Source organism: Cupressus sempervirens, chromosome 9 (genome assembly GCF_028749045.1).
Source record: "Cupressus sempervirens isolate cs-2001-9-10 chromosome 9, ASM2874904v1, whole genome shotgun sequence".
Taxonomy (NCBI): domain Eukaryota; kingdom Viridiplantae; phylum Streptophyta; class Pinopsida; order Cupressales; family Cupressaceae; genus Cupressus; species Cupressus sempervirens.
In genome coordinates, this window is record NC_143126.1 from 677,978,307 (window position 1) to 678,005,477 (window position 27,171).

The 27,171-nt window shown below is 34.5% G+C and overlaps 1 protein-coding gene across 1 annotated transcript; it reads right to left on the reverse strand.

The window, feature by feature from the left end:
* Positions 1-20,984: 20,984 nt before the first annotated feature.
* On the reverse strand, positions 20,985-25,983 carry LOC149540548 (pentatricopeptide repeat-containing protein At1g73710-like). The gene has a single exon (XM_089801638.1). The coding sequence runs from the start codon at positions 25,721-25,723 to the stop codon at positions 22,931-22,933; it is 2,793 nt and encodes a 930-aa protein (XP_089657764.1). The 5' UTR covers positions 25,724-25,983; the 3' UTR covers positions 20,985-22,930.
* Positions 25,984-27,171: the final 1,188 nt, after the last annotated feature.

A 27,171-nucleotide genomic window follows, 5' to 3' on the forward strand; every position in this document is an offset into this window, starting at 1 on the left:
CTCATCCACATTATGATATCCTAAGGTAGGGAGTTGGTGGAGGGAGAGACAGAGTAAGTTTGGGCACATGACAGGATATCCTCCAGGGAACCGCTTGTAGCCTATTTCACGCACCCTCTGCACCGTAAATCTACCATCTTACGATGATCCTAATGAGGAGAGAGAAATATTCCTTCCAAATAACTATGTAAATGAGAAAGAGATCATCACAAGACTCATATTTCTTTGGAGCTATTATATACTAATAATTATTTGTGTTGCAGGATCCATGATCAAAAGGCATATTGGGGAAGTATATTTTTCATTCCTTTTACTCTACTTCATTGTGAAAATCAACAAAAAATGTATGATGCGTCTGCATTGTGTATGCTTTGTGCCTTTATGCATCATCTGTCTTCATCGTGTATGCTTCATGTTTTCATGCATTCATGTGTCTGCTTCATGTTTGCATCGTGTCTTCATGCATCAATGTGTATACTTTGTGTTTGCATTGTGTCTCGTACACTAATTATATACATTTTTAGTGCATGCTTATGTTTTCATATATTCTAGTATACAGTTTCTTAGTGAGTTCCAGGATCAGAGACAACATCTTTGAGTATCCAAAGCATTAAGGATTCTTAGTGAGGGTCAATACACCATGGACGATGAATAGCAAGTGTGGAGATTGAGAACATTCTATAAAGATTGGATCAAGAGGATCTTTAATGAATGTTGTAATGCTCAGAAATAAACTACGACAAGACTCTACATTCTTAGTGAATGATGGAGATTCAAGGTGTACTTAGTAAGCTCCAAGTGGCAAGGACATTCTTACAAATGGAGCCGAGAAAAAATTATCAGTGGACAGATACTAAATGACATCAAGATAAGTACCCATCTTTAAAAATTATTCTTAGTGAATATTATGATCTCTAGTTTGGATAAGCTTATGTTTTGCAATTCTAACTTCAAGTCACAATTGTCATTTCAGGATCAATAATCGACAATACTAAATGGAAGATTAGCATTGCTTGAGGACAAGAAGTTTTGGGAAGGGTGGACTGTTATTTCCCCTATTTTTTAATAAAATTTAATAATATAATGAGTCAAAGAAATAATAAAATTTTAAAAAAGAGAACATAATATTATAATAATTATGTTGATAATAATAATATAATACGATAGTAGCCAAGAAGGAATAATTAACAAGTAAACATAATAATAACAACATAATATTATTATAGTATTATAATAATATTATTAAATATATTATGATAATATTATAATATCAAGAAAGAATATCATAATAAAGATTATTATAATAAAATATTATTAAGAATTATAAATTGCATATTATCTTGTAATCAAAATTATTACAATATGATATGAGTATAACATAATTAACATGATGAATAAGATGATAAATAAATAATAATTATTCAAAATCAATAATGAAACCTACATGATTATAATTTAATCTATATTTTAGTTTAATAAATAAATCAATTATAAATAATTGAGCTCATATTAATATACGTGCTAACTATTATATTAGAAACACCAAATTAGGGAAAACATATTAGCATTGTATAAGAAGGATCAATTAAGGGTTGGTTAAGGATGATTATGTTAACAACAATTGGAAAGAGTAGTGCTTAATCGTTAATTATGAAAAGCAATTTGCATTATAGTCTTATCGGTATCATAAAGAGATGAAATTTATACAACAAACAAATCTTCTTATGTCGGGAAGAGATATGATTAGGAAGAGATATGTCTCTTAAACATTTGAAACCATGCAAATCTTCAATCTTGCAAGATACATAATGGAGATCGATCCCATTCTCACGTCATAATCAATTACTTTTTTTTAAATATATACATCCTTATTGGTCACTCTATTAAGTGTTGGCCTCTTCGCAAATCAGTTGCATATAATTAAGGAAAGAAATTAGGAAGAGCACCCCCATTGCATATTTCCAAAGGATTTTTAGAAACAAGTCTTTGCAATTGGATTTTGTGACTTAATTGTCCCTATTTTCTGAATATTATTGAAGAAAATATGGCTGAAGGATACAAATTAAAGAAAAATTTGCACATAAACGAATGACCCCAAAAAGGGTTCATTACAAATGGTATCAGAGCATCGATCTTGCCATCACGTGAAATTTACTAGAAATATGATTTTAGAAAGATTAAATTACTATAAGACAATAATAGTAATATGAAAAGGATACTAAAAAGTAAGCAAACTTCCATTCGAGAGCATGGTTGAAGCCAATTATATATGACATTAGCAGCAGATATTGATCATAGTTTGAATATCACTCAGTGATTCATTACAAGGACCACATGAGGATGTCTACTCTTAGGCCTAGGGTTAGGGATCTCTCAAGGCACCTCATCTAATTACATCCTTGTTATCTCTATGATTGAGACATCTTCAATCTGACTTAGTTTCAAAAGCTATCCCTAAAAACCTACTTGATTTTATTGTAATTTAGGGTGAATTTGAGTACTGATAATTAGGGGACATTACAGAAGGATAGCAGCTTCTCTTTCACTGCACCTGTTGGTTCAATGCAATATGCACAAAAAACAACATTGCCTGAAGCAAAATTCAACAAATAATTAAACTAGACATAAAAATATTAATCACGGTCACAACACTAACTTGAAATATAGAACAAAATATTCAATTAGTAAGAAATTAATTCAATTCAAGGGTTCCATAAATTGAACAAAGCTTATGGAGTACTATAATTTAGGCCAATACATGAATTTTAATTCAAGGATTCCATTATTGAAACAAATTTTATGGTTCATTAATCAACTTGTAGTTTTACATTGATTAATAACAAAACCACGAGTCTTGGATCTAAATTCAAGTCATCTGGGCATTTGATAGTAGTCTCCTATATTTAAAGGAATAATCATGGCACTAGTAATTAACAGATCATTGATTGGTTGGCCAACACTTTGAATTGAGGATAAATGTAATATTATTAGAAAGGTGTTAGGCTTTGAACTGGTAATGCAGACAGGAAGTACTTTCACTGGTGTTGTATTCTCTATCTATTACTAATAACTCTTATTGAGTGGTTATTACATATTAAGACAATTATAGCATTGGATCACTCTATTAAGCATTGGCCTCTTTGCAAATTAGTTGCATATAATTAAGGAAAGAAATCAGGAAGATCACCCCCATTGCATATTTCCAAAGGATTTTTGGAAACAAGTCTTTGCAATTGGATTTTGTGACTTAATTGTCCCTATTCTTTGAATATTATCAGAGAAAATATGGCAGAAGGATACAAATTAAAGAAAAAGTTGCACATAAATGAATGACCCCAAAAGGGGTTCATTACATTTTAGTTGCTTGAAGATTGGTCATATCAGTAGGAATTGCCCAACAAGGTCCAAGGCACCAAGTTCTGAGTTCAACAAAGGGAAGGCAAAGGTAGGTGTTGAACACATCAGAGGAGAGATGAATAAGACATGGAAGAGGAAAAATGAGTGCATTACATCAAGTAAAGGGATCACTTCACCCAATGAGTCAAGTGATCACACTTCATCAAACTAAGCATGAATAGGTGTATGGGACTAATATACAAAATTATATCATACATCAGTCCCAAGACAAAGAAGTATTGCAAAGAAGAAATCAGCATAAGCAAAGATGCCAAGTCAAAATTTGAAGTTCTTGCAAATACTGTCGAGTCATCCTTAGATGCCGAGAAAAGCTCCAATACATGTTGAGTTACTAATAGCGATCGAGTTGATGGTTGATGCCGAGTTGAGAAATGTCAAATGAAGCCGAGTCATGTTGAAACCTTCAAGTGCTGAGGTTATAGTTGTACATGTACGAAGCACTTAATGCTATGTTTTGAAAGGTATAAGGTCAATTTTTTATCATTTCTCACCATTCAAATGTAGTACAAAGATGAGAAGAGCACAAGAGAGATCAAAGAACTACATCGAAGCCATTTGCATGGATTTCAACAATGATTCAAGATAAATTTCGTCGATCAAAGGTATTTATCAAGTGCCGAGCTATGCAGTGTTAAAGTTTTAATCTTTTAAAACCCTAGATCGATATAATGGCTTCTAGTTCTAAGAACCCCAAGGGAAAAGGATATCATGAGTTTCAGTTAGTCAGTAATGAGGTTAAACAACCTAAATTTAGGCCAATTCTAGAAGTCGCCTAAAAAAATGACCTTGCTGGCGCATTATCCACTATCCCATCCAAAGTAGTCATGGTGCAAGATGTAAGGAAGTGTTATAAATGCAAAATTGACACCATAGGTGATCTTGAAATATTCCAAGCCTATGACAAACTATGTGAGAACAAGATTGTGAAGGATGAATTCTAGATAGTTGAGAGAAAGGGTTTGACCAATGCCCTAGTTTACCCTATAGGATTCAAAACTAAATGGATACATATTGTTTTAAGAAAAATTCATGATGGATTTTTTTGGCTGGAAAAAGGTCCAGTAAAGATTACAAAAAGGATAGTGCATAGGGTTATGGGTTTTCCAACCCTCGATCGGCCTAAGAACCTGGGTAGTGATTCCAAAGAGATCATTGAAAAGAATATAGGTGCAAAATGGAATAAGAGGGGTATGACTATTGATATTGTCACTGATCCTCTTCTAGATTTTTCTGTGAGAATAATATCCCACAAATTCTATCAATCCAATAGATTGAACAATGTGCCATGCATAGCTGTTGATGTACCCTACAAACTGGTAAAGAGAGATCACACATATGATTTGTCAGAACTTTTGTTGTAGTAGATAAAAGAAAACCTAGGAGCAATAAGGAGATCAAAAGGTGCTCAATGCAAATTTGGTTCAGTTCTTATGTTTATATTCTTTTATGTTATGGAAGAGTTTCCTTCTATAGGAAAGGTGAATTGGAATCCTAACAAAACTGCAATTACACAAATCAATGAGTTCATTGATCAGATGGGTGACAACTTTGAAGCCCATATGACAAGCTATTTTGAGGATTTCAAGAAATCTATGAAGCAAAGGGTAAGAATACCAGTTTCCTTGGTGGAAAAACATATCAATGACATATGATTCTTAGTTGATATTGATTTCACCTATATCCAAGCAGTAGCTCCAAAGTTGAGATGGTTAAGGCCATTGGGTTATGAACTAGATGTGGATGACGCATCAACAACAATCACTGCATTGCTTGTAGAAGAAATAGACAAGTCTGCCAAGCCTTTTGGCACAGATGATATTGTTAAATCCAAAGTTGAAATAGAGTTGAAGACTGCCTTTGTAATTAAGAAGAAAGATAAATTGGTGAACTAAATAAAGAAGAAATTTGGTGAAGGAATTGAGGCAGCAGAAGAAGAAGAAGATGATGATGTTGATAATGATGATGAGGATGAATAAGGGCAAGGCCCAATGGAATTAACTCAAGGCCTAGGTGAAGATAATGAGGAAGGTGCCGAGAAACAAGAAGCCAAGGAAGCACCAACCCAAGCTGAGCCAAAGAAAAGAAAGGCAACAGTATAGCCTCCAGCCCAACCTAAAGCAAAGAAGGTTGCTAAGCCAACCCAAGCCAAGCCACCGATACTAGTCACTAGGGCTACCACAAGAGCATCTTCACAAAAGGCCAAGGAACAAATTAAAGAGAAGAAGAAGGCCATTGAACAGATTTGTGAAGTGTAGAAGAAAAGAAGAAAATATGTAGCACAACCAGATTTTGATGAGGAAGAGAGAACAGAGTCAAAAGATAACAGCCAATTTAGAGTGGTAAGTCATCCTCCCAAATCAGCCATAGATAAAATTTGTGAAAATATTAAGAATTCATATTTTACTAATTTGAAAAATATTGATTTCAACAAGCTAAGTAGAGAAGAGAAAAAAAAAATATAGGAATCAGTATATGCCATGATGGCTGAATTCAAGTATACACCTCTAGAGCTAGACAATACCATGCCTAGGGAATTATATGAGATAATTGAAAATAAATGGCATTATTGTCTAAAAATGGAAAAGGAGATAAGATAATCTACCTTAGCACAAGTGATGTCTGACCTAACAAGAGGTCAAATAACAAAGGCTAATAAGAAACATAGTGGCAAGTTCACACCAAAGTATAGAGCCTTTAGCATCCTACAAAACAAGATTGAAGATGTTGTCAGTAAGTCCACAAAAATATGGAAGTTGATATATGGTTTGACTACTATCAAGGATGAAGAAGAAGATCCCCTTGAGGGAAAAAACACTGAACCAGAAGATAAGGCAGAGCCTAGTGAAAAAGAGAAGGTAAAAGAAAAGGTTACATAAAAAGGAGAAGAAGAGAAGAAGGAAGAAGAAAAGAAAGATGAAGAGGAGAAAGAAAAAGGTGAGGAGGAGGAGAGACAAAAAAAAGATGAAACGACAACAACTGAGCAGGAACAGCAACAAGACCAGAGTGTGCAAGACACACAATTGCCACCTCCTAGTCCTCCTCATGTAACCATCACACCTGAAGACACTATAACTATAAAGGATGTTCCTGACACTTCTACTCAGAACATCAATCCTTTAACTGTAGAGGATCTCAAAAAGATCCTTGACCAATCCACACAACAAGAAAAATTATGTACAAATCTAGTATTGGTCAGTGTGGATGAATTACAAAAGGTAGTAGCTGACACAATTAAAGATAAGGTGAATCCACAAGAACCACCTTCCATCATCTCTATAGCTACTAGTGTTCAACTTCAAATGCAAATAGTTGTTACATCAGGAACAGTTGACACCATAGTGCAGAAGCCGAGTGTAGAAGGAGACAAACATATAGAACAAATAGGATAGACTGTTGCATCTGATCCTACAGTACAAACACAAGGTGCACCTCCTCACATTTTTATAATTGACCAAGGTAGCAAATAGGAAGAGAAGGAAGCATAGAAAAACACTAAAGAGCAGGAGGCAATACAAACATTGATAAATTTTCCTACCTCGGGGACTCCTTTGAAACAACCAAGCAATGATGCAATGCCACTGCAAATGTCAGCACCAGGATCAAGTACTACAAAATTTGCAAGGGTGTGTCACTATGGAGACCCTAAATTAGATGACGAGATAGTCATACCTAGTTATGACTCAAAAAAAATAAGCATTGATCAAATCACTATGGTGTAGGAAGCATTGAATAAAAGAAAGAGGCAAGAGATAATCAGGAAGGAGTATAAACAAAAGAAAGTATTTCATGAGATTAAGGACATCTTTATGGATGCCTTCAACTTGTAGTCACTAGATGAGACAAAGCATATAATGGAACAATTGTCAGATATCGTTGACTAAGTAACAAATGAAGAGCAAGAAACTAATGTAAAACTTATGGAATGTTCTAAAAGGAAATTCCAAGGGAAAGTAAATGAGAAAATATCTAGTGAAATTGCACTTTCCTAGGTTGAATTGGAAAAGATGATTGACAAAGTGAAAAAGGTACTTGAGGATATATATTCTCATTGTACAAAAAGCTGTGTGACTTTTTATACTTCACACAGGAGACAAGCCAAAGAATAATGAGTCTGGAGAGGAATCTGAAGATCTCAAGAATGCAGCTACCAAAAGATCCAGCTCAAAGTGAGAAGCACTTTAATCAAATGCTTCACACCTAGAAGGAAGTAGCTGTGTTGACAACAAAAGAGGCCACCATCAAGGCCAAACTGATGCAGCTCCAATCTTCCATTACCCCACATTTGGAAGTACTCCATAAAGAACAAGCCTATGCTAAAATTTTTCTCAAGAAAGATCCTAATCTTTCTACTTTAGATGGACTTGTTCACCTTCCTGTAGAGACTGCCATCCAACACAAGTCATTGGAAATTGCTTTGCATAATTAGGATGCAGCTCTCAAGATGATTATGGAGGTAAATAGTGCATTTTTGGTGAAATATGGTCTTAACCCTTAGTACCCTTTGACATTTGTGTCAAAAAGGGGGAGATAAATTAAAAAGGGGGAGATATAATAAGAAGAAATATAATAAGGGAGATATAACAAAGGGGGAGATATATTGTATAACATAGGTATAGAGTAAAGAAATAGGGCACAGCTAAAGAGTATCAAATATATTAGAATTTTGGTTACAGGAATGGATAGCACAATCAGCTTAGGGGGAGTTATAAGAATTTTAAGGTATTTTAAGGTATACTGTTCCTTACAAAAAATTTGAACAAGTTTTGAGATTTTGTGCATATGTTGAACTGAATGAATGATGTACTCATAAGGTTAGATAAATAATTCTTAAGTATTTTTGACACTCATGTCAAAGGGGAAGATTGTTAGACTTAGAATGGTTTTGACATTTGAGTGCCAACACACTTAACCACTTTCTACATGAAAGTCGAGTACACTATGTATGCCGAGCCACAACATGTGCCTAGTCAAAATTCCAATAGGTGCCGAGTGATCTTCAAGTGTCGAGTGAAGATCAAGTGTCGAGTGACTTCAGGTGCTGAGCATGATACAAGTGCCGAGTAATATATAGGTGCCAAGTCATAGATGATGCTGAGCGGGATAGAATCACTACAGGAGCCAAGTGAGCTAGTTTGCTTATATGTGTAGAGCATCAAGAATTAGAAAGTGTCGAGTAACATAGAATGCACATATGAGTTTGAGAAGGCACAAACTCAGATGTAAACCATTTTTATGGCCAACATATGATGAATCCCGAAGGATCTAAGTGATAAGATCGAATCTTTTGTACTTCCTATGCAATCTACATGCAGCCAATAAGAAAAATGGAGAAGGCATGCAACCAATAATAGAAGTGCAAGAAATGAGCGAGAAATAAAGATTCAATATGGATCATAGATCCATACCTAACCTTAAGTCTTCAAAATTCTTTATAAGGAAGAAGAAATCTCATTGTGTATATGAAAAAAAAGAAGTGTATGAGGAAAATATAATAAAATTTAGAGTGAAGAGTGAAAAGACTTAGAGGAAGAGAGCAACAATTAGATATTCAGTTGATCATAACAAAGCAAGGGATACAAACAGATATTAGATTTCAAAGAATCAAGATCAAAGAGAGCAGATCAAGTGCCTGAATTCAGCAATCAAGGATTGTAAGCTATCAGGTTTATTATACTTAATACTCTCTAGCAATTGTATTAGAAAGGAAATCCTATGTTGATATGTTAGCTTAACAGCTAGGTTGTTAATCCTTTGAAGAGGTGATTAAATCCTTTAACAGGGTGACACTTAATGAAAAGTGTTTGTAAATCCTTTAAGCAGGTCACTATTGATACACTGTAAAGCTTTAACAGGGCAGGCCTTTCACAGGGTAGACCATCAAAAGTGGTCAAAAAAATTATTGTTGCAGTGATTTTGTGGGTATCATCCCCACCCAAGTTTTACCTTCTTATTCCTGGAGGGTTTCTGGGTTACCAAAATCTAGTGTTATGTGTTGTTGATGCATGTGTTTACTTTATGTTTATTTCATATGTTTACATGCATGCAATTTACTTTCAGTTAAAAGTTTTAATGGATAAAGCGTAATACTTATGATTCACCCCCCCTCTCAGAAGCATTCTTCCCATTTGAATATTAAAATAGTCAGGACCAATAGACTCCTAAAGGTGTTTGTAAAATTCATAGGGAAACCCATCACACCTAGAGGATTTGTCATCAGCCATGGAAAAGACTACATCCTTGAGGTTCCAGATGGTGAGAAGCTTCTCACAGAAAGCACATTGCTTGACTACTAGGCAATTTGGAGTAACAAAAATACACTTTCTGAGAGCTTTCTTCCAAGTAACTGAATTTCCTTGTGAAGCATAAACATTTTCATAGTGGTGAACAAAAACTTGCAAGATGTTAGGGAGACTGGAGAGAATAGAATTGCCCTGTTTGATCTTTTTAATCCCAAAATTGGTATGACGGGCTCTAAGAGCCTAAAAGAATTCTTTATAAGCCTTATCGCCAACCTCCAACCAATGGAGGCGAGCTTTGATTTGGGCCCCTCGAGAAGCATAGCTATCTATAATTTGTTTTTCATGATGAATCTTGGCAAGATGAATTTGCAAATCAACATGAAAAGGGTTAAGGGTGAGAGCTTCATAAGTTCTTAAGAGTCGTGGTAGTGGATTCATAAGACTATCATCTAAAAACCACCAACTGCCACCCATAGATGCATAGAAATCTAGTAGTTCTAGTAATAGCATCATTCCATTATTGAATCCAACCTATCTAAGAATGCAGATGTGGCTCCAAACTCTAGACACGTAGGGTATGAGCAATAGTGGAAGCATGCATCAGCACTGATGTTTTGAGGAAAAACTACATCTTGACAAATTGTTGGAAAATTGTGTGCCAAGAAATGGGAAAATAAATGAGATGTTGGTTAGATAATGTTACATATGGTAGGGGAATGATAGGTAAATCTTGATCCTTAGAAAAGGAGAAAAAAGATTGTGTAGTAATCATGGTATGATCAAGACATTTTAAAATGTGGTTAGAGCCAACTCAAAAGTTAGACCAAGTGTGTCAAACCCCACTATGTTGGCGACAATTAGTATTGAGATCATAAAGGCCCAATTTATTACACATGTAGTACTAGGCTTCCCTTTCCCTAGTTGTCTAGGAAAAAGGCAAGATGTTTTCTTTGTCAGAGGCCAATTCAACCATATTGAAATCATCACACATAACCCAAGTAACTAGAGGCAAGTTGTTAGCCATCCAACCCCACAATTGAGATCTTTCTATAGAATCATTGGAACCATAAGCATTAACTACTCCAAAGGAATGATTGTTGATAGAAAGAAAAAGCCAAATTATTATGTGCATGGGATTAGAACCATGTGAAATAATAACAAAATGAAGATGAGGTGACAAAAGAGTAACTACACCATCTCTACAAGTTTTGTGTTGAGAGGAAAACATAATGCCATCCAACGAAATGATGCGACATGTAGAGGAAAGCATGTAACCATAAATTTTAACCTCTTGCATGAAAAGAAAATCTAAATTACCAAGTCTATGACAAGTGTCCCTGACATAGGACTTTTTTGAGAGGTTTATAAGACCTCGTACATTCCATGATAAAAAAATCATGAAAACTCTTCCATATCTTCCTTGTCCTTGAGAGAGGATTAACTATTGTGCAAGAAAGTTGAAACTTGGTTGAAGCTAGAAGGAAAATCCTCTAGACTGATAATCCTTCTTTTCTCCTCTGGTTTCTTAGCATATCCAGGAGGACTACAAGAACACCACACATTCTAAGTTACAATGGAGGATGCAAAAAATGAAGTGTGAACCACAACAGAAGTGGTAGCCCTTGCAGCCCCCTTGATCCCCTATGAACTACCAGGGTTTGAAACCTATAAAACAATAGGGTTTGATTCTAGAAAAACTATCATCAACCCTACAATGGTTGGGGTTTGCACTCCTATTAAAATAGGAGGAACCAAAATGATAGCCACATATGATTATTTAGGAGCTAAGGGAATATTGCCCTTGCCCCCAATAGTAGTGCATTCTTCTTTTTGTTTCCCTTCTATTGATTTGGCAACGACCTCCTTAGACAGGGCTTTAACCCTAGGCATAGCCAAAGGGCAATCCTGATCTTTTGTTTCGTTGATTAGTACCTATAATAAGTGTTGGGCAGGTTCAAATAGAGCACCTTTTGAGAGAAGGTTTGAGAACCAATCTGAATCTCCACATAATCCTTGAGATCCTTGGAGAGATTAACCTCAACACACACGTGTTTCTAAGGACAAGCATTGAAAAAAAATTCATGTTCTTTGGTAATAACTTTGCCAAGAGTATTGGCAATGGACTCAATAAAAGGCCAACAAGGCAAGGGTATAACTAGTAACTTGACCCACATAGGAACCCTAAGCTTTTGTCATCGGAGATAGTGAAGTATTTCAAACATGTTTGAAAAACTAGTAGAGAAGAATGCACTAACCAAGGTCCATTGTTAAAAACCACATCTGTCTGAGACAGTTGGCAAAACAAGGACAAAATGTAAGGTTTTTCATAACATTAATGTGGACTCCATGAGGAGTCTAGCTCTTGTTTACCCATTCTCGGAGCATAGCTTCAGGAGGAGTCCTACCCACAAAATACCCTATCAATGTGTGTTGTTCTAACTAATCGTAAGCAGCATCAAATTCTTGCAAAGGAAGGATAATATTAGGATAACCTCGTGAAAGACATTCAGGATGAATTTGCAAGGATGTTTGTTCAATGGAGGCGCCATGGCTTTCCAAAGCAACAATGTGAACACTAGTATCAACAACTGGGTCACCACTGGTTGGGGCCATTGTAAACTAGCCTAAAAACTCTTACACTAAATGCGGTTTGACAAGTGGTAAACATAGAAGGAGAGCTTAGATAGAGAGTCGTATGCAATGAAACTCAAAGATTGCATGAGACCCTAGTAGAGCAAAACCAACCAATCTATCATGTTATAAAATTTTAATACATGTTTTTTGCCAATATTAATCCATGCAAAGATGAAAAAAAAATATATTTTTGCCTTTTTGCAACCAAAACCTCACACTAGTCAAGATGTTGTGTACATGGCCATTTAACAACTAATTTCCACGTATGATTTACCAATAACACGAGGGACTCAAACTCTCCTAGAGCTCTTGTATTCTTAATTGTTGTCTTTATTAAAAAAAAATTGAGATTTAATTTCTTTCTTCCTTTATTAATAATATCAACAAATTATAGGCAAGAGCCTACAACACAATGGTAAATTGTGAGCCTCTTATCGGAGAGGTCGTTGGTTCGAATCTACTCGTTCTTAATAAAATAATAATTAATAATAATACATAATAATTAATCTTGGCTTCGACCTCTTACCAAACAAAAAACCAAAAAAAAAATTAAAAAAATCAACAAATTATATTTGTAATTATTAATATCAATAATTATGTATATTAAAATAAGTAACATTTATTTTATTTTATTTTATTAATGTTATATAGTATATTTCAATTTTAAATCTTATTCTTCTACTTCTTTTCTTTTATATTATTATTCTCTTCCTTCTAATGGCAGAGACTAATGGTTTCGAGCCATGAGGACTAATATTTTCGAGCTATTTTGACCTTTTCGTTCCTATCTCTAGAATAGTGCAAATTGTGATAAATCCCATTTATACTATGGTCTGGGAAAATATTTTCTATTAAAATAAAATTTTGAATTTGAATTTTTTTTTTGATTGTCTTAATTATTTTTTCCTAATAGTATTTTTTCTTTTTGATGAGAAATTTAAGTAGAAAATGGGGGTGTTGGAAGATATCGTATATTGCAATCATGCATGTCTTTACTTGGAGTGTAAAAGGAAGGGCAAATGGCATATGTCTCTCCACACATTTTGATCATCAATGACAGTACAATTTTCTGTAGACTCTACTTTCTTTAGCCTCATACCCAGTTGATCCAATGAAATATATTATTAACAAAAATGTAATTCTCTATTGCAATTTGTAGAGAAAAAATGTCGGACATTAATTTTTTGTTCATGCCAATTTTATCGTGGATGTTTTAGGGGCTTCGGTTCTAAATTAGTTGTGGTAATTTAGTAAAATCAATTTTGTGCACATTGGGAGCACAGATCAAGAAATTCCAATGGACTCCTCTTAAGGCTCTCAAAGCACTAATATTTATTTTTTTCTATTTCTTGATGGACTAGTTTTATGCTCCAAACATTTGACTACATTTTACAGGATAATAATGATTTTGTTTGAACTATTACTAAGATGGGAAAATGATTCTCCACTTGAACCCTGTAGTTTGCTACAATACAAACATATTCCTTTTTTCATCTATAACTTTTTTTTTGTCCATTGTAGACTAAGGTAGTGAAAAACCATTCGAATTTAAATCTTGTTCATCAATCATAAATTTTATTGGTTTCTTAAAGTTTTGTTTGCAAAGAAGTTCCATTTTAAGAGGTAGATCTACTCTACTAGCTATTACCCCTATTTATTAGACAACTCTTATATTTTCCAACATTACTATGTCTATAATTTTTTTGAAATTTGGTATGAAGGTAAATTTTTTGATTCATAAGTCATATTCTACTTTTTGTTGCTGAAGGTCTATTCAGTAAATGTGAATATATGCAAACTTAACTTTTACTACAAGGTTTTGATCTTCATACATATTGTTCTATTCATATGTCATCTTGCAAAAATTAAAGTTTTGAGTTTTTCATCTCCAATCTCAAATCTTGAGATCATAATATGTGTATTAAGTAATTAGTTTTGTATTCCTTTCTTTTTGTACTCTTATACTTTTCTCTTTACAAATAACATAAGAATGGTGTATTGCTGAGATATTGCCCCTCTAGTAAAATTAGGAGTTGTATATACTATCAAGCATAGTTTGCTAGTGCCAATAGTGGCATGTTGTGATGGTTAAGTTGTTGTGTTGTTATCCTTGCCATCAAGGTTCAAATCTCATGGGGATGAGGTCCCCCGTTTGTGGCCTCACTGGTTCATAGCTCCAGGTCAAAAGCGTTTACCCCTCTTTGATTAAAAAAAAAAAAAGCATAGTTTGCTAGTAATTTATTTAATAAGGTTACTAAATAGTTACTGGTTAAGTGAATAAATGCCATCATAGATTAATTCCTATTTATTTTCTTATTGAGTTGTGCATGCCCTAGCTATAAGGTGATATCATGTTCAAGGATTTTGCCACACTATAAATTTATTTGATTACATTAGGTACAATGGAAAAAAATACATAGTCACTAAAAAAAAATGGGTAAGAAATATTATTAAAATCTAAATCATAATTTTGAGTAATGGAATAATGAATGGAAACATTTTAAGCCCAGTATACTTAGCTACAGGTTTCCAATTTATGAATTTAAAATATCATTGTATCCTTATCCATTATCACCTACATATTGCAATGTTCTTTTTCCACAGTATGAGAGTTATGTAAATTTGGTTCTAATATGGCAATTATTTTAGGTCACAGACTAACTAGTACCCCTCATGGACATAGTACTTCTCCTTGGAAAATAGATAAACTTCAAGATATCTTAAATTTGCACCTCTTTATGCTCAAAATCTTAATAAAGATTTGTGATTAATAAACCTTGTAATTTCACATACATATAAATATAGTTCATTTCTTACCAACTATAAGTAGTTGGCATCTAAAACAGTGTTCAGAACCAAGTAGCTTCATCTGATTGCAAGAAATTTCTTAGAGTTTCTCTTGCAACATAAGTTGGCCTTCATATTAAACACCAACCACTCTTTAATTTCATTCTAATGCATAAATTACCAAACTTGCATTGGGTATATTATGGACAAATTTATAGTTCTATTGTTTAAAATTAAGTGACATAGAGTGAGTGAATGAACTAGAAGCAAATGAAACGCAGATAACTAAATTAAATGCACAAGATTCAAACGAAGGACTAAATTATTTCAAAAATGCAAGGTAATGAAAGGTATGTTTATCTCACATATGGAATAAACTTGGAAATAGGTACCAAAGGGAAATGCTAAGGAAGCTTTTTGGAGTTTGAGCATGTATTGGGTTGAAGTTGTCCATATATATATATATATATATATATATATATATATAGCTCCAATAGAGAAATTAATGTGCATGAACTAACCATAATAATGGAAGTAGATGTGGCAAGTAGGTCATCACCAACACTAATATTTATCAATTGAATGAAATACTGAGAAGTTTGGTCTACTAGAGCTATTGATAAATCTCTTTCCAATCAATATGACAAGTTTGGCTCTCCAACTTTCAACAAACTTAGAGGTGCAAATGAAAAAATATTTGCATAGAAGTTGAAACTATCTTTTTCCACTGTATGGTTGCATCTCACCAGCTCTATCCTTATGTGCATTGACCAATCATATAATGCATGTAATAGTGATGAATTGATTCAACATAATTGATTAGGAAATAGAAATTGGAAGAACCCAAGGGATCGTCCTTTGAAAATCGATAGCTATGCCCTGAACCAAGTGGCATATGTAGATGTGGATTAAACTTCTCAACATATTGTCTCATTGGTCTTTAATCTTTTTCTTTTTGAATCATCAAAATGTTGTTTCATATATATATATAAATCGTAGCGAGACCTTTTAAGGGCATAATTTGATGGTTTATGTTATATTTTTAAAAAGAAATTATGTAGTTGGTGGATACAAGTTATGGAAAGGACACAAGAAAAACATTCTTATAGACCATCAATAAGAGTAATGAATGGAATGAATGAGCATTCTAATTACTTAGTTTTGGTTGAGCATTGTAGTTTACCTCATTTGGAGAAGGTATTCCTTGCAAACCCGAGCTCCATGGAAGTAAAATATGTGTTAGCATCCATGCACTCTTGTGAAGCTTATGTATGCTTCTTTTTCAATATAGATATTGTTTAGTTCTATGATGGTTTATGTCATATTTAGTTGGGTGTGAATTTATTGGATAGAAGTTTCTTGATTAGTATATGTTATAAGATGATTGAAGAAATGTCCTTTTTTTCTATTATGTATAGACTCTATTTGTTAAAATACTTTTTTGAAATGAAATTTAGTATGTTCTATTTTTTATTTCAACCAAATTTTGGATGGTTGTCATGGTGCAGATCAATCATAGGAAATATTTTACATGGTAAATTTTTTTTTGTTTCTCAAAAATATATTTTTTGTAAATGGCTTTATTCTATTCTACTAGATAAAAAAATCTTCTAAATAATACTCTCAGGTATCTTTAGCTTAATTAACTAAGTAAGGTTATAGATGGATTAAAAACTGAATAAGAAGTCATGTGTTGAGATTTTCCATCTTCTCAATTTAAGATTGAACTTGGCATAACATTTGACCAATAAATAGTATGCTACTATTCACCCTACAATTCAATGGGGGATTTAAGTTCAAATTCAAGAGTTGGATATGAAACTAGACAAATTTACCTTTATGTGTATGTTAAGGGCTTGAACAAGTCTAGCTATATTGGAACATGGAAAGAAAATTAATGGAGACATTACTATACCTAATCTCTATTAGGAAGATAGTTAGGTCAACTTGGCAAAAGCTGATGTGGCTTGTGGAGATCACAAGTGGTAGAAATTGTCTGTGTGCATATAATGAATTTATTTCCATCAACTAGACATTAATGAAACTAAGAATATTTATAAGTTGTTATATTTCATCCTTGGTATAAGATGAGCAATCCATTTCTTCCAAAAGTTACATTTAACACTTTTAGCATGCCTTTAGGCCCTCTTCCATAGGGAAAGGAATATTGTTGTTCAAGCAATACCAGTTTCTTAATAGAACTAGTTAATTTTTACAACATTAAATTTTAAAGGGTACAGTCCAAGCAAATTGGTTAATGAGTATTGGTTCAATTTTATACAAATATTATGATTACTAAATCTAGTACCTAACATGCTAGTTTTCAAATATTAGGAATAATTTTCTTCCAATATCATGGCTTCTTGTTCTCTTGAAAACTATTCAATGAAATGACTTTTTGATTTAACAGGGTAAACTATTGTCTACTTGTTTTATTGATCCTAGTGTATATCATCTCATTATTGATAACAAGCTTTTGGTCTTTTATAACAATCTTTTTGCAACCTTCACATTTGGTTGTGTTCTTACTATTCCACACTGCATTCTTTGGTTAGTACTATAATCATTTCATGACATTGTCTTGACATTTGAGATCACCAGTTTTGCTTGTCAATGTATATTTATGCTCTAACTCTATAATGCAATTATGTGTTATGCTTTCAATCAAATATTGATACTCAATGTGTCCTACCTTTTAAAACCTTCCCTATTAATGTCAGAATTCTTTTAATTTTGCTTACATAATGCCCTTTTTATTGTTATTTGGTTTTGTTCCATATCTTGCTATCCACTCCCTCCTTTCTACATCTTTGAAGATTACTTCTTATTTGCATCTTATAATACTCTACTCTATTTGGACAAGTCACATGCAAAAACCTCCACAATCTCCATTTGTATATATGTGCTTTGGACACTTTGTACCTTGTTTTCACTTCATACTTAGAGGCAATAGAAGCCTATATACTCATGCCCGAACACATAATATAGACATAAAGTGGTATATTTTTCTTAGGCTTTTCCCTATGAATTAGTAGCTTTTTTGGGCAAACCTGGAGACCATTGGCCTTGACAGGACAATATTCTTCATTTTAAGGTCCTATTTCCTTTGAGGGGGTCTTTTAAGTTCTTACATTTTCTTGGGGTTTGAAGGAATTTTGGAATCCCGATAATTGGTTTTTAAGTTCTTTGTCATTTTTCTTTCTCTCATCTTTGTCTTTGTCCTACAACTAGGAAGATTAATGGTTGAGTAGTTAGCTAGAACAAGTTGAAATTATTATCATGAAGGATTTGAATCTAATAGATGATGAACTAATAAAATATTATCTAACCACTAAGGTTGTGTATAATAGTTTTAATGCTCCAAAATAATTGTTGAGTTTAATCTCGATAAGTGTGATCCTTAGAATTCAAAGTGCAACAATTAGACCAACTTCACTACTTGCCAATTCAGCCCCAATTCTTTGGTGTATCCTTTTACCTCATATCTTGAATTATATAGGCCCCCCTCTCTATCACTGCATTTTCATTCAAATTATCAAGATTTGGTTTCTTTGAAATTCCTACCAAATGATGGTAGCAAGTAGATACTTTAGTGATGTTTATGTTTGTAAACGTTAATTTACTTTAAGCTTGGATAGTTAACATTAAAGGGTTCTAATTATTTCCCACAAAATATTGATTTGTAGACAAAATAAACACATTAAATAGTAACAAATCATATCACATGTGACATGCTAGATTGGTGTGCAATTACTATTGTAATACAATTCTTTTTTAAATCATATAAGCAATAAGCAAGTGTATGCAGAATAGTAAGCCTATTCCACTTTCTCTATTACAAACATCTTTTGATTTTCGTTTGTTGTGACTTTAAATAGCTCTACAATACCAATTTCATTGAAAGTAAATTTTCTTTGGATTTTTCTATCACACCCAATTTAGCCTAAATGTTTTACTTTTGCTTATGCACTCGAAGGGATTTTTTTCTTCAAAGTGACTATGAAACCACAAATTAGGCAATAATAACTACACCAAGAAAGTCCACTATATTTCATTAGGCAAGGACTATTGTTGTGTGCAACACTTGTTTCTTATTGCTATTTTTCCTTTCTAATTTTCTTCTCGCATTTCCTCTTCGTCTTTATTGTCATCTCTTTGATTTTATTTCCTCTTTTTATGTTCCCTCTCGGTCAAATGCTTCTCTCTCCCTCCTATTTAGGCTCTCCTGTTTGTTAAATCATTTATTTGTTCTTATGATCTTTCTTGACGATGGATTATACTCTGTGATCCAAAACATTGAACTCAAAAAATTCACACAATCAAATATAGGAAATTACTTTGCAATAAAGTTCTTATCAAAATGAGTTACTTCAATAGATTCGCCTCAAATATTAGTAGCATAAAGCTATGAGCTTCAATTAGGTTATAATTTCAAAATCATTGAGATAATTTAAACAAGTTGATGTTGTCATTGATGTCAACATATTTCTATTGTTATTACCTAGTGATTGGTTTTTGAAGATGTTTTTTCTTTTTCTTTGCAATGGTGTTGAGAATTTTGTTTTGTGTTTCTTCTATATTGAAAATCTATTCATGCAGTTTGAGCGTCGTCAAGCAATATTCAAAGGTATTTGGTTTAAAATGTTGTGCTTCGAATGCAATCCTAAGGAACTTGTACTCACCAATATGTAAAAGTAGTTGACATAGTTTCTTTGAGACATACATGATTCACATTTCTCTGCTTGTTAATTTCTAGTGTTACAGGTCCAAAATTGTGCTTCCAATGTTCTTATCTTTGTTTGGTTTAGATGATGTGAGATTTTGTGTTTTAGAGGTGTGTGTTCAAAGTTTGATGGTGTTCACTCTAGGTCTAGCAAGTTTTAGGTGTTTGTACCTTCACATTAAAAGTTTCGATGAATGTAAATTGAAGACTAATATATATGTTGTTTATTCGGTCCTAGTCAAGGTGTGTTGTCCACTTTTCTTCCTTTTCATTGAAGGAATACATAAGTGTCGATCTTATTTGAATTATATTCAATTAGGATGCTTAGCCAACTTTGGAAGTTTTTGAAGTATGAGGATGGTATAAATTAAGGATAAAACGTTGATGGAGCACGCACGATCATGATATGGGAAAGAGAATCTTGTGCGATCAATATTTGTGAAAGAATCTATCTTCCTATATGTGTGCATATGAGTAAGTGTGAAGTGTTGTATTATGTAGTATTGACTTTCATGTATTAGTTATCAGAAGCAATGCATAAAAGCTATTTACAAATCTTGCTATCAAGAAACTGAGGTGAATTAGTGTTGGAATTTTTCTCTTTTATCCTTCTTCATCTAGGCAATGAGCCTTCTTCCAAATAGTAAGTCTTTTCTTGCAGATAATAAGTTTTTTCTTGCGTTGAGCATGAACAATCCTTGTAAATTTGGTGTTTTGTTGTGTATTGTGGTGTGATTCTTGATTTTCACATGTTCTCTTCATGTTTGTATTATTTTGTCATTAAAGGATTTGTAATAAGTTTTTGTGGAACTCTACAAGAAAAGATTTATAAGTTGTTCATTTAACACTTATTTTCTTATTTTTCCGACTTATTTTCTTACTTTTCCTGAAATGAACAAAGATGCCTCTTGTGCTTTGCAGTTGTACAATTCTTTCCATAAACAATGAAATTTAATTATCACATTATTTTGCTATTACAAGATTAAGATATATTAAATCTTTTGTGGATTAAAATCCAAGTATTGCCTTAATAACTGGTTTTAGTACATCATGTTCTTCAACTTTCAAAGTAGGGGCTCTTAGTCCTCTCTCAAGCAACAAAAATGAATTACAGACCCAAAGATGATCCCATTTCCTTTTCATCATAAATATGTGCACACTGAAAATGTCATGAAACATAAACATAAAGATTCCACTCCAGAAAACCTAAGTTTATTTTCTTTCTTACAATCATAGTTTAATAGAACAATGGCACAACCTTAATTTCTTTTATCTGCAATTCTAATATGATACAAAAATTCAGGGAGGATGCTGATCATTTATTACTCAACTGTGATTTTGCCAATGAATGCTGGTCCAGAGCTCTTGATAAATTGGGATGGTCGGATCCCCTTCCAAACTCTGTCAAGTTTGCTTGAGGGTTGGCCTTTACTTAATAAAGGTTCCTTCTTCTCAGAGATTTAGAGAATTATTCCAGCCTTGGTCGTGTGGAGCATATGTTGGGAGAGCAATAAAAGGATTTTTTGGAAGGAGTTTTCCTCCTTTTATCAGGTTTGGGATCAGATTGGTAGGTCTGTGGCAGATAACTTATATGCATATACTCGTAGGACAAAGAGACTGTTCTCTGTGTTCTCGAGTCTTTCCTCTGTGTTCTCGTCTTCTGATAATCTTATTCTAAATAGGTGGAGGAATGTTTCTATCCATTTCAAAGGAGTTCTTGTTGGAAAAAGTTCTAATGTTGATTGCAGGAGGAAGGCTGTTTGGGTTACCCCTTAAACCAATTTCATAAATTGAATTTTGATGGATCCTCAAAGGGTAACCCAGGAATGTCAGGAATTGATGGTGTTATAAGATATTCAATGGGAGTCATTGTATGGGCCTTTGCGGGTTGAAATGCAGATGGGACAAACAACCAGGCTGAGGTTTGTGCACTGTTGGAAGGAGTGAAGTTTGCAGTGTCGTTGGGCATCTCTCATCTTTAGATTGAGGGTGATTCAATGTTGGTTACCTCTGCTTTATCTTTGGGAAATCCTGTCTCTTGGGATTTGCAGTATGTTTTAGGGGAAGTGTGGAGATTGCTTCCTTGATTGGATGTCTTTCAGTTGGGTCACTGTTTTAGGGAGGCAAATGGTATGGCTGACTGTCTAGCCAACTTTGGATTGTAGTTTGGAGATGGATTTTCACAAAGTTCGGGATTTGGTTTCTTCCATGGGGTTTTCAGCCAAGCTGGCTGCCAAGTTGGATTTGAGCACATGTTGATTTGGATGTTTTTTTATGTTGGGCCAGTTTTGAATGTGATGATGTGTGCAGTTGATTGGTGCCTGAAGTGGGGTGCAATGATGGATGAGTAGGGTGTTCGATTTTCAAGTTTTTGTGGCATGAACAGATGTGACATGATCCTACCATTATACTTATTTCTTCCTTCAATGTTTTCGGGGTATGTTCGTCAGAGTGTTGAGAAATGATTTGTTTTCTTCATTTCCCTTTCCTGATGGTGGTTAAGTACAGTTGCTGACATCTTTGGGGTGTGCGGATGGGATGTTCTCATCACATTTCGCTTACTTGGCATGAATTTGGACAGTTTTCTTTGCTGATTCAGATTCCAAATCTTGCAATGGTGTACTGGACAAATTGGCTTCTCCCTGCTACCTTGCATATTTAATCCCCCTGCTGTTCATCTTTCCGTCAGTTATGTGGCTTCGAAAGTTTGTTACTTCTGCACCGTTGAGCTAATAGTTTGTCCTGTTTTGTATCATCCCAGTCAATTGTATGTGCTCGTCTTCGGTTTGTAACTTGGTCTGCTGTTATCCCTGTTTCTGTGTTTGGTTTTTTTGTGGTCTTATCCTCATTTTGTCTTTGGGTTGAGAACTCCTTGGATTATATCTGGCTCGCTGCCTGTTTTATGTATCAAGCAGCCATTATCATATGTACTCCTCTTTATCTTATATATATATATATATATATATATAGGTCTGTGACCTTTTACCTAAAAAAAATGATACAAACATGACTCTCCTAGAGTAAATTCGTTCTGATTTAATAGAACTTTGAAGAAGTTTGTAGCAAAAACTGCACGTGCCTCACATACCAGCTTTTATTTCATTTCTTTGCATATGGATGAAGTTTCAGATCAAACAGGCATAGAATGATGTGTAAAATTTCCATGCTCTTGCAAACAGTGCATATAATCCATTTCTTGGGCAACTATTTTGGCCATATGACTCCTTCCGGCACTTTTATAAGCATTTATAACAGCCGTGAATGTGGAATCATCAGGTTGAAATCCTTTTTGTTTCAATAGGTGAAACATGCTTCTAACACGTTCTACCAAACCTAGCTTCCCATAGGCAATTATCATATTTGTGTAAGTGGTTACATCTGGCTCAATGCCTCTCGCACACATGTTCATTAACATCTTTGAAGCTTCATCAATCTTGCCTGCACTGCCCAAAGCATATATGATAGCATTGTAAAAAGATAAGTCAGGATTCAAATTTTCTAATTCATTTAGAGGTCCTAAAGCTTCTAAAGCTTCATCATTCATTCCCACAATAGAATAAACTGTCCCTATCAAAAGTTGCATATTAAAATCTTTATGATAAGACTCAAGTTGCTCCACTGTCTGTTTTGGAATCCCTCCTTTCTTTAGAAGTATACCCAATATTCTAAATGTAGTCTTATTAGGAGAAACTCCTAGTGTTAACATTTTCTGCAAAACTTTTGCAGCTTCTCTGAGTCTTCCATCTGTAACATAGAGGCTAATAACATTATTGAAAGAGAGAACATGAGTAAGAAACCCTGAGTTCAGCATTTCTTTTGCTATTGCAATTGCTTCGCTGTATCTATCAATTCTTTTATAAAGAGACAACATGATGGATAAGGAAAATTCATTTGCCTTCCTGCTTTCCTTCAAGTGCTGAAATAATTCTTGCGCCTCAGTGACCAAACCAGCCCGCACATAAAGATCAATCATACAATTTGATGAAAAGATTCCTCCATTATCGCCCAATTTCTTCAACACGTTGAATGTTTCTTGAGCTTCTTTCAAAAGGCCACATTTGCTATACATCTTAATCAAAGAACTATAAACTATGGAGTTAGCTACAAAACCGCCATCTTTCATTATCCTATAGTAATAAACAACTTTTTCCACATTCCCAGCTTCAGCAAATGCATCAATCAAGGCACCATAGATGGTAATATCTGCCTCTACCTCTTCTTTCAACATCCATTTATACATCTCTTCAGCATCTGCAGTTTTACCCAACCGTCCACAGGCAGCAATGATGGTAGAAAAAGACCCACAATTTGAAATAAACCCCTGCTCCTGCATTTTGGAGAGAAAATGTTTTGATTCATTCAAACAATCTGATTTTGCAAACATTTGAATAAGGGTACTATAAGTGCATCTGTCAGGTAAAACCCCGAGACTCTCCATGCTCTCAAACAACTTCAGAGCCTTGTCTTGAAGTTTTGCTATTCCGTAGGCCTTGATCATGACATTAAACTCCACTACACTTGTTTTTCTACCTCCTTCTTGACTGCACTTGAACACCTTTTCAGCTTCTAACCAATACCCCTGTTCCCCATAGGCATCCATGCAGGCAGCATAGCATTCAGAACTCATCTGCCCACAACCATGGAACCTTTCAAACCATGCCCATGCTTCATTTAAAAGCCCCAAGCCTATGTACATCCTAGTGACAGCTGATTGCGAGAATTCATGAACATCAACTCTTAACTCGTCCATCTCTTGGACAACAATATGGACTTCATTAATCATATTTCTAATAGTAAATGCTTTCAAAATAGTAACATAACTCACAGCATTGGGAATAAGTCCTACCTCCTTCATCCTCGTGAAGTACCACGACGCCTTCTCAACATTTCCATTTTCAGCATGCAATGAAATAAGTGTATTGTATGTTATTGTGTCTGGGGCGCAACCAAGTTTTTCCATCTTTTTCATGAGTGCATCTGCCTCATCCAAGCGTCCATTAGACCCAATGATGTGAATAATTGTATTGAATGTAACAGCATTTGGAGTTACTCCTTCCTTCAACATGTCATGAAATAAATCTAAAGCTTCTTTGAGACGTCCTGCTTTCCCATATGTATCAATTAAAGTATTATACGTATAAGGGTTTCTTGGCCTACTCACTTGAGCGTCACCATTGCAAGGGTTCATGAACTTATTTTTCCGAGGGCTTATTGATACAAGGGGCAAATGAGGTCCCGCTTGAGTCGTAAGAGAAATTTTCCCAACAGACCAATCTTGGAAGAACTGTACAGCTTTATCATACTCCCCGGCTTTTTTAAGAATATTAACTAACGTTCTCATGATGACCTCATCTGGATGCAGGCCTTGCCCTACCATTCTGTCCAACCATAGGAAAGCCTCTTCTTTCAAACCAGCTTTACCATACGAATCAATCACAGTAGCATAAGTGGCATGTGTAGGTGGTACCTTGTTTCTCAGCATTTCCTCCCAAAATTTCTTCAAATTGTCCCATTTCTTAGCTTTTCCCAGAATTTTGAACACAATATTGTAGTGAATAACATTGATTTGATGCCAATATTTCAGTTGAAACCATCTAAATATTTCAACAGCCCTCTCCCACTCGGACTGATGTTTGAGTATAATACTTATCTCTTTTGCATCCAGCGTGGTCTCCCATGGAAACAGTGCGTCCTCTATCTTCTTCCTCCGTTTTAGGGCTGCCAGAAGCTCTGGAATACGACCACCATATTTCCTGTATGAGGCCTTTGCCACAATTTTTAATGACCTAACCGTCCTGATCTTGCTGACATATGTATGACTGGCTTCACTAGCTGGGTATATTCTATATTTTTCGTTCAAGCAGGTTTCATAATCCTTTCTTATACAGATAACGCCATGTATCCGGCCAACTGAAGCCTCCATATTGTTCTCATCCTGGGATTAAGTCAACCATTGTTTCCCACCTATCGTCAAACGCTTCAAATGGGCAACAAACAAATCGGTAACAGCATTGACAAAATGGTCGACCGTTCTCAAAATTTACAGAAAGAAAAGGATACTCGGCTGTGCTTCTGAACACTGCAGAACTAGGGCCTAAACCCTAGAATCATTGCATCCGGCGAACACCGAAAGGGGTTAAGCAGCCCGCAGGTTATCCTTTCGCCTCAATTTGACGATTACTCTGCCTGTCAAGCAAGTTATTTCAATGATGATTGTCCAATAATTTTATATTATATAAAATTCAATAGTGTTTTGTTTAATTATTATTACTCCCTTATATAGGCAGGGAACTAATGTTCCCGGTGCCCTTTCTAATTAATTTGCATGATCGACATTATTTCATTTATAAAGTTTGAGGATAGAATTATTTATAAAATAATTTCTAATACATAATTTCTTTTTCCGATTGAGTGGTTCTAATTTTCCTAAGGGTTTATTCTTTTTTAAATTAAAAAAATATCAACAATAAAATATGTCATTGTCTGTTTTCAGAACCTCTGTAACTAGTCTTGCAAAACTTTGTGTCTTGTCAATAGTGAACAACACTGAACAACGCCATGGCCCTGAAAAAATGAACTTTTTCATTATTTTCCCATGCCTGAGAGGGAGTTGAATCTACTCACCCTGATCCAAACTAAGTTTCACCACCACTATGAACCTTGAGAGCAATATATCATTTCTTTGAAGGCTCTTTCTTCTCCATTTCCCTCAACTTGACAAGAAATTGTAGCTTTGAGATTGTTGGAAAAATATCAGAATTATTTTTTCTTCTCTGAACACAATATAAAGTCAAGGAATCTTCAGGGCAACGATGTGTTTGTTTATCAAGTTGTAGTCCCCAAGCAACGTGGTCATGGATTCTAACACATACATGCAACATCCATGGTGACAACCATGGATCTCAGTGTACTTCCTACCCCATTTGGCACCTATTCGATATCTCTATCAAAGATTAAGGATTTGTTTAGAAATTCAAAGCTGCAGATTTTCATGACCTATATTTTGCATCTAAAATCATTTGGTCAGAGGGAGCTTTTGTCCGTGGAGAGCATTTTCAAATGGAATCCATCCACGTGTCTGCTAAATCTTTTAGATGGACTCAAAAAGGGGGCAAAAATTCTCTTGCCACATCTGACCCGAGGGTTATGAGTCATGGCAGTTGCCTCAGATTTAGGGTTTTTATTCAAGGGCATGTCAATGGAGGAATGGCTTAGGGTTATTGGAAAGGGCAATATAGATCTTGGAGAAATCTCATATGCTCAAAATCTTTCCACGATTCTTCATCTTGTGGCCCTGTACAAGTATGGCATAATTTACATCAACAACGACATTATGATCCTGGAGCACCTTTCAAAGTTGCAAAATGCAAT

Coding starts and splice junctions, on each gene's coding strand:
- LOC149540548 (XM_089801638.1), bottom strand. CDS start 25,723: ATGGAGGCTTCAGTTGGCCGGATACATGGCGTTATCTGTATAAGAAAG.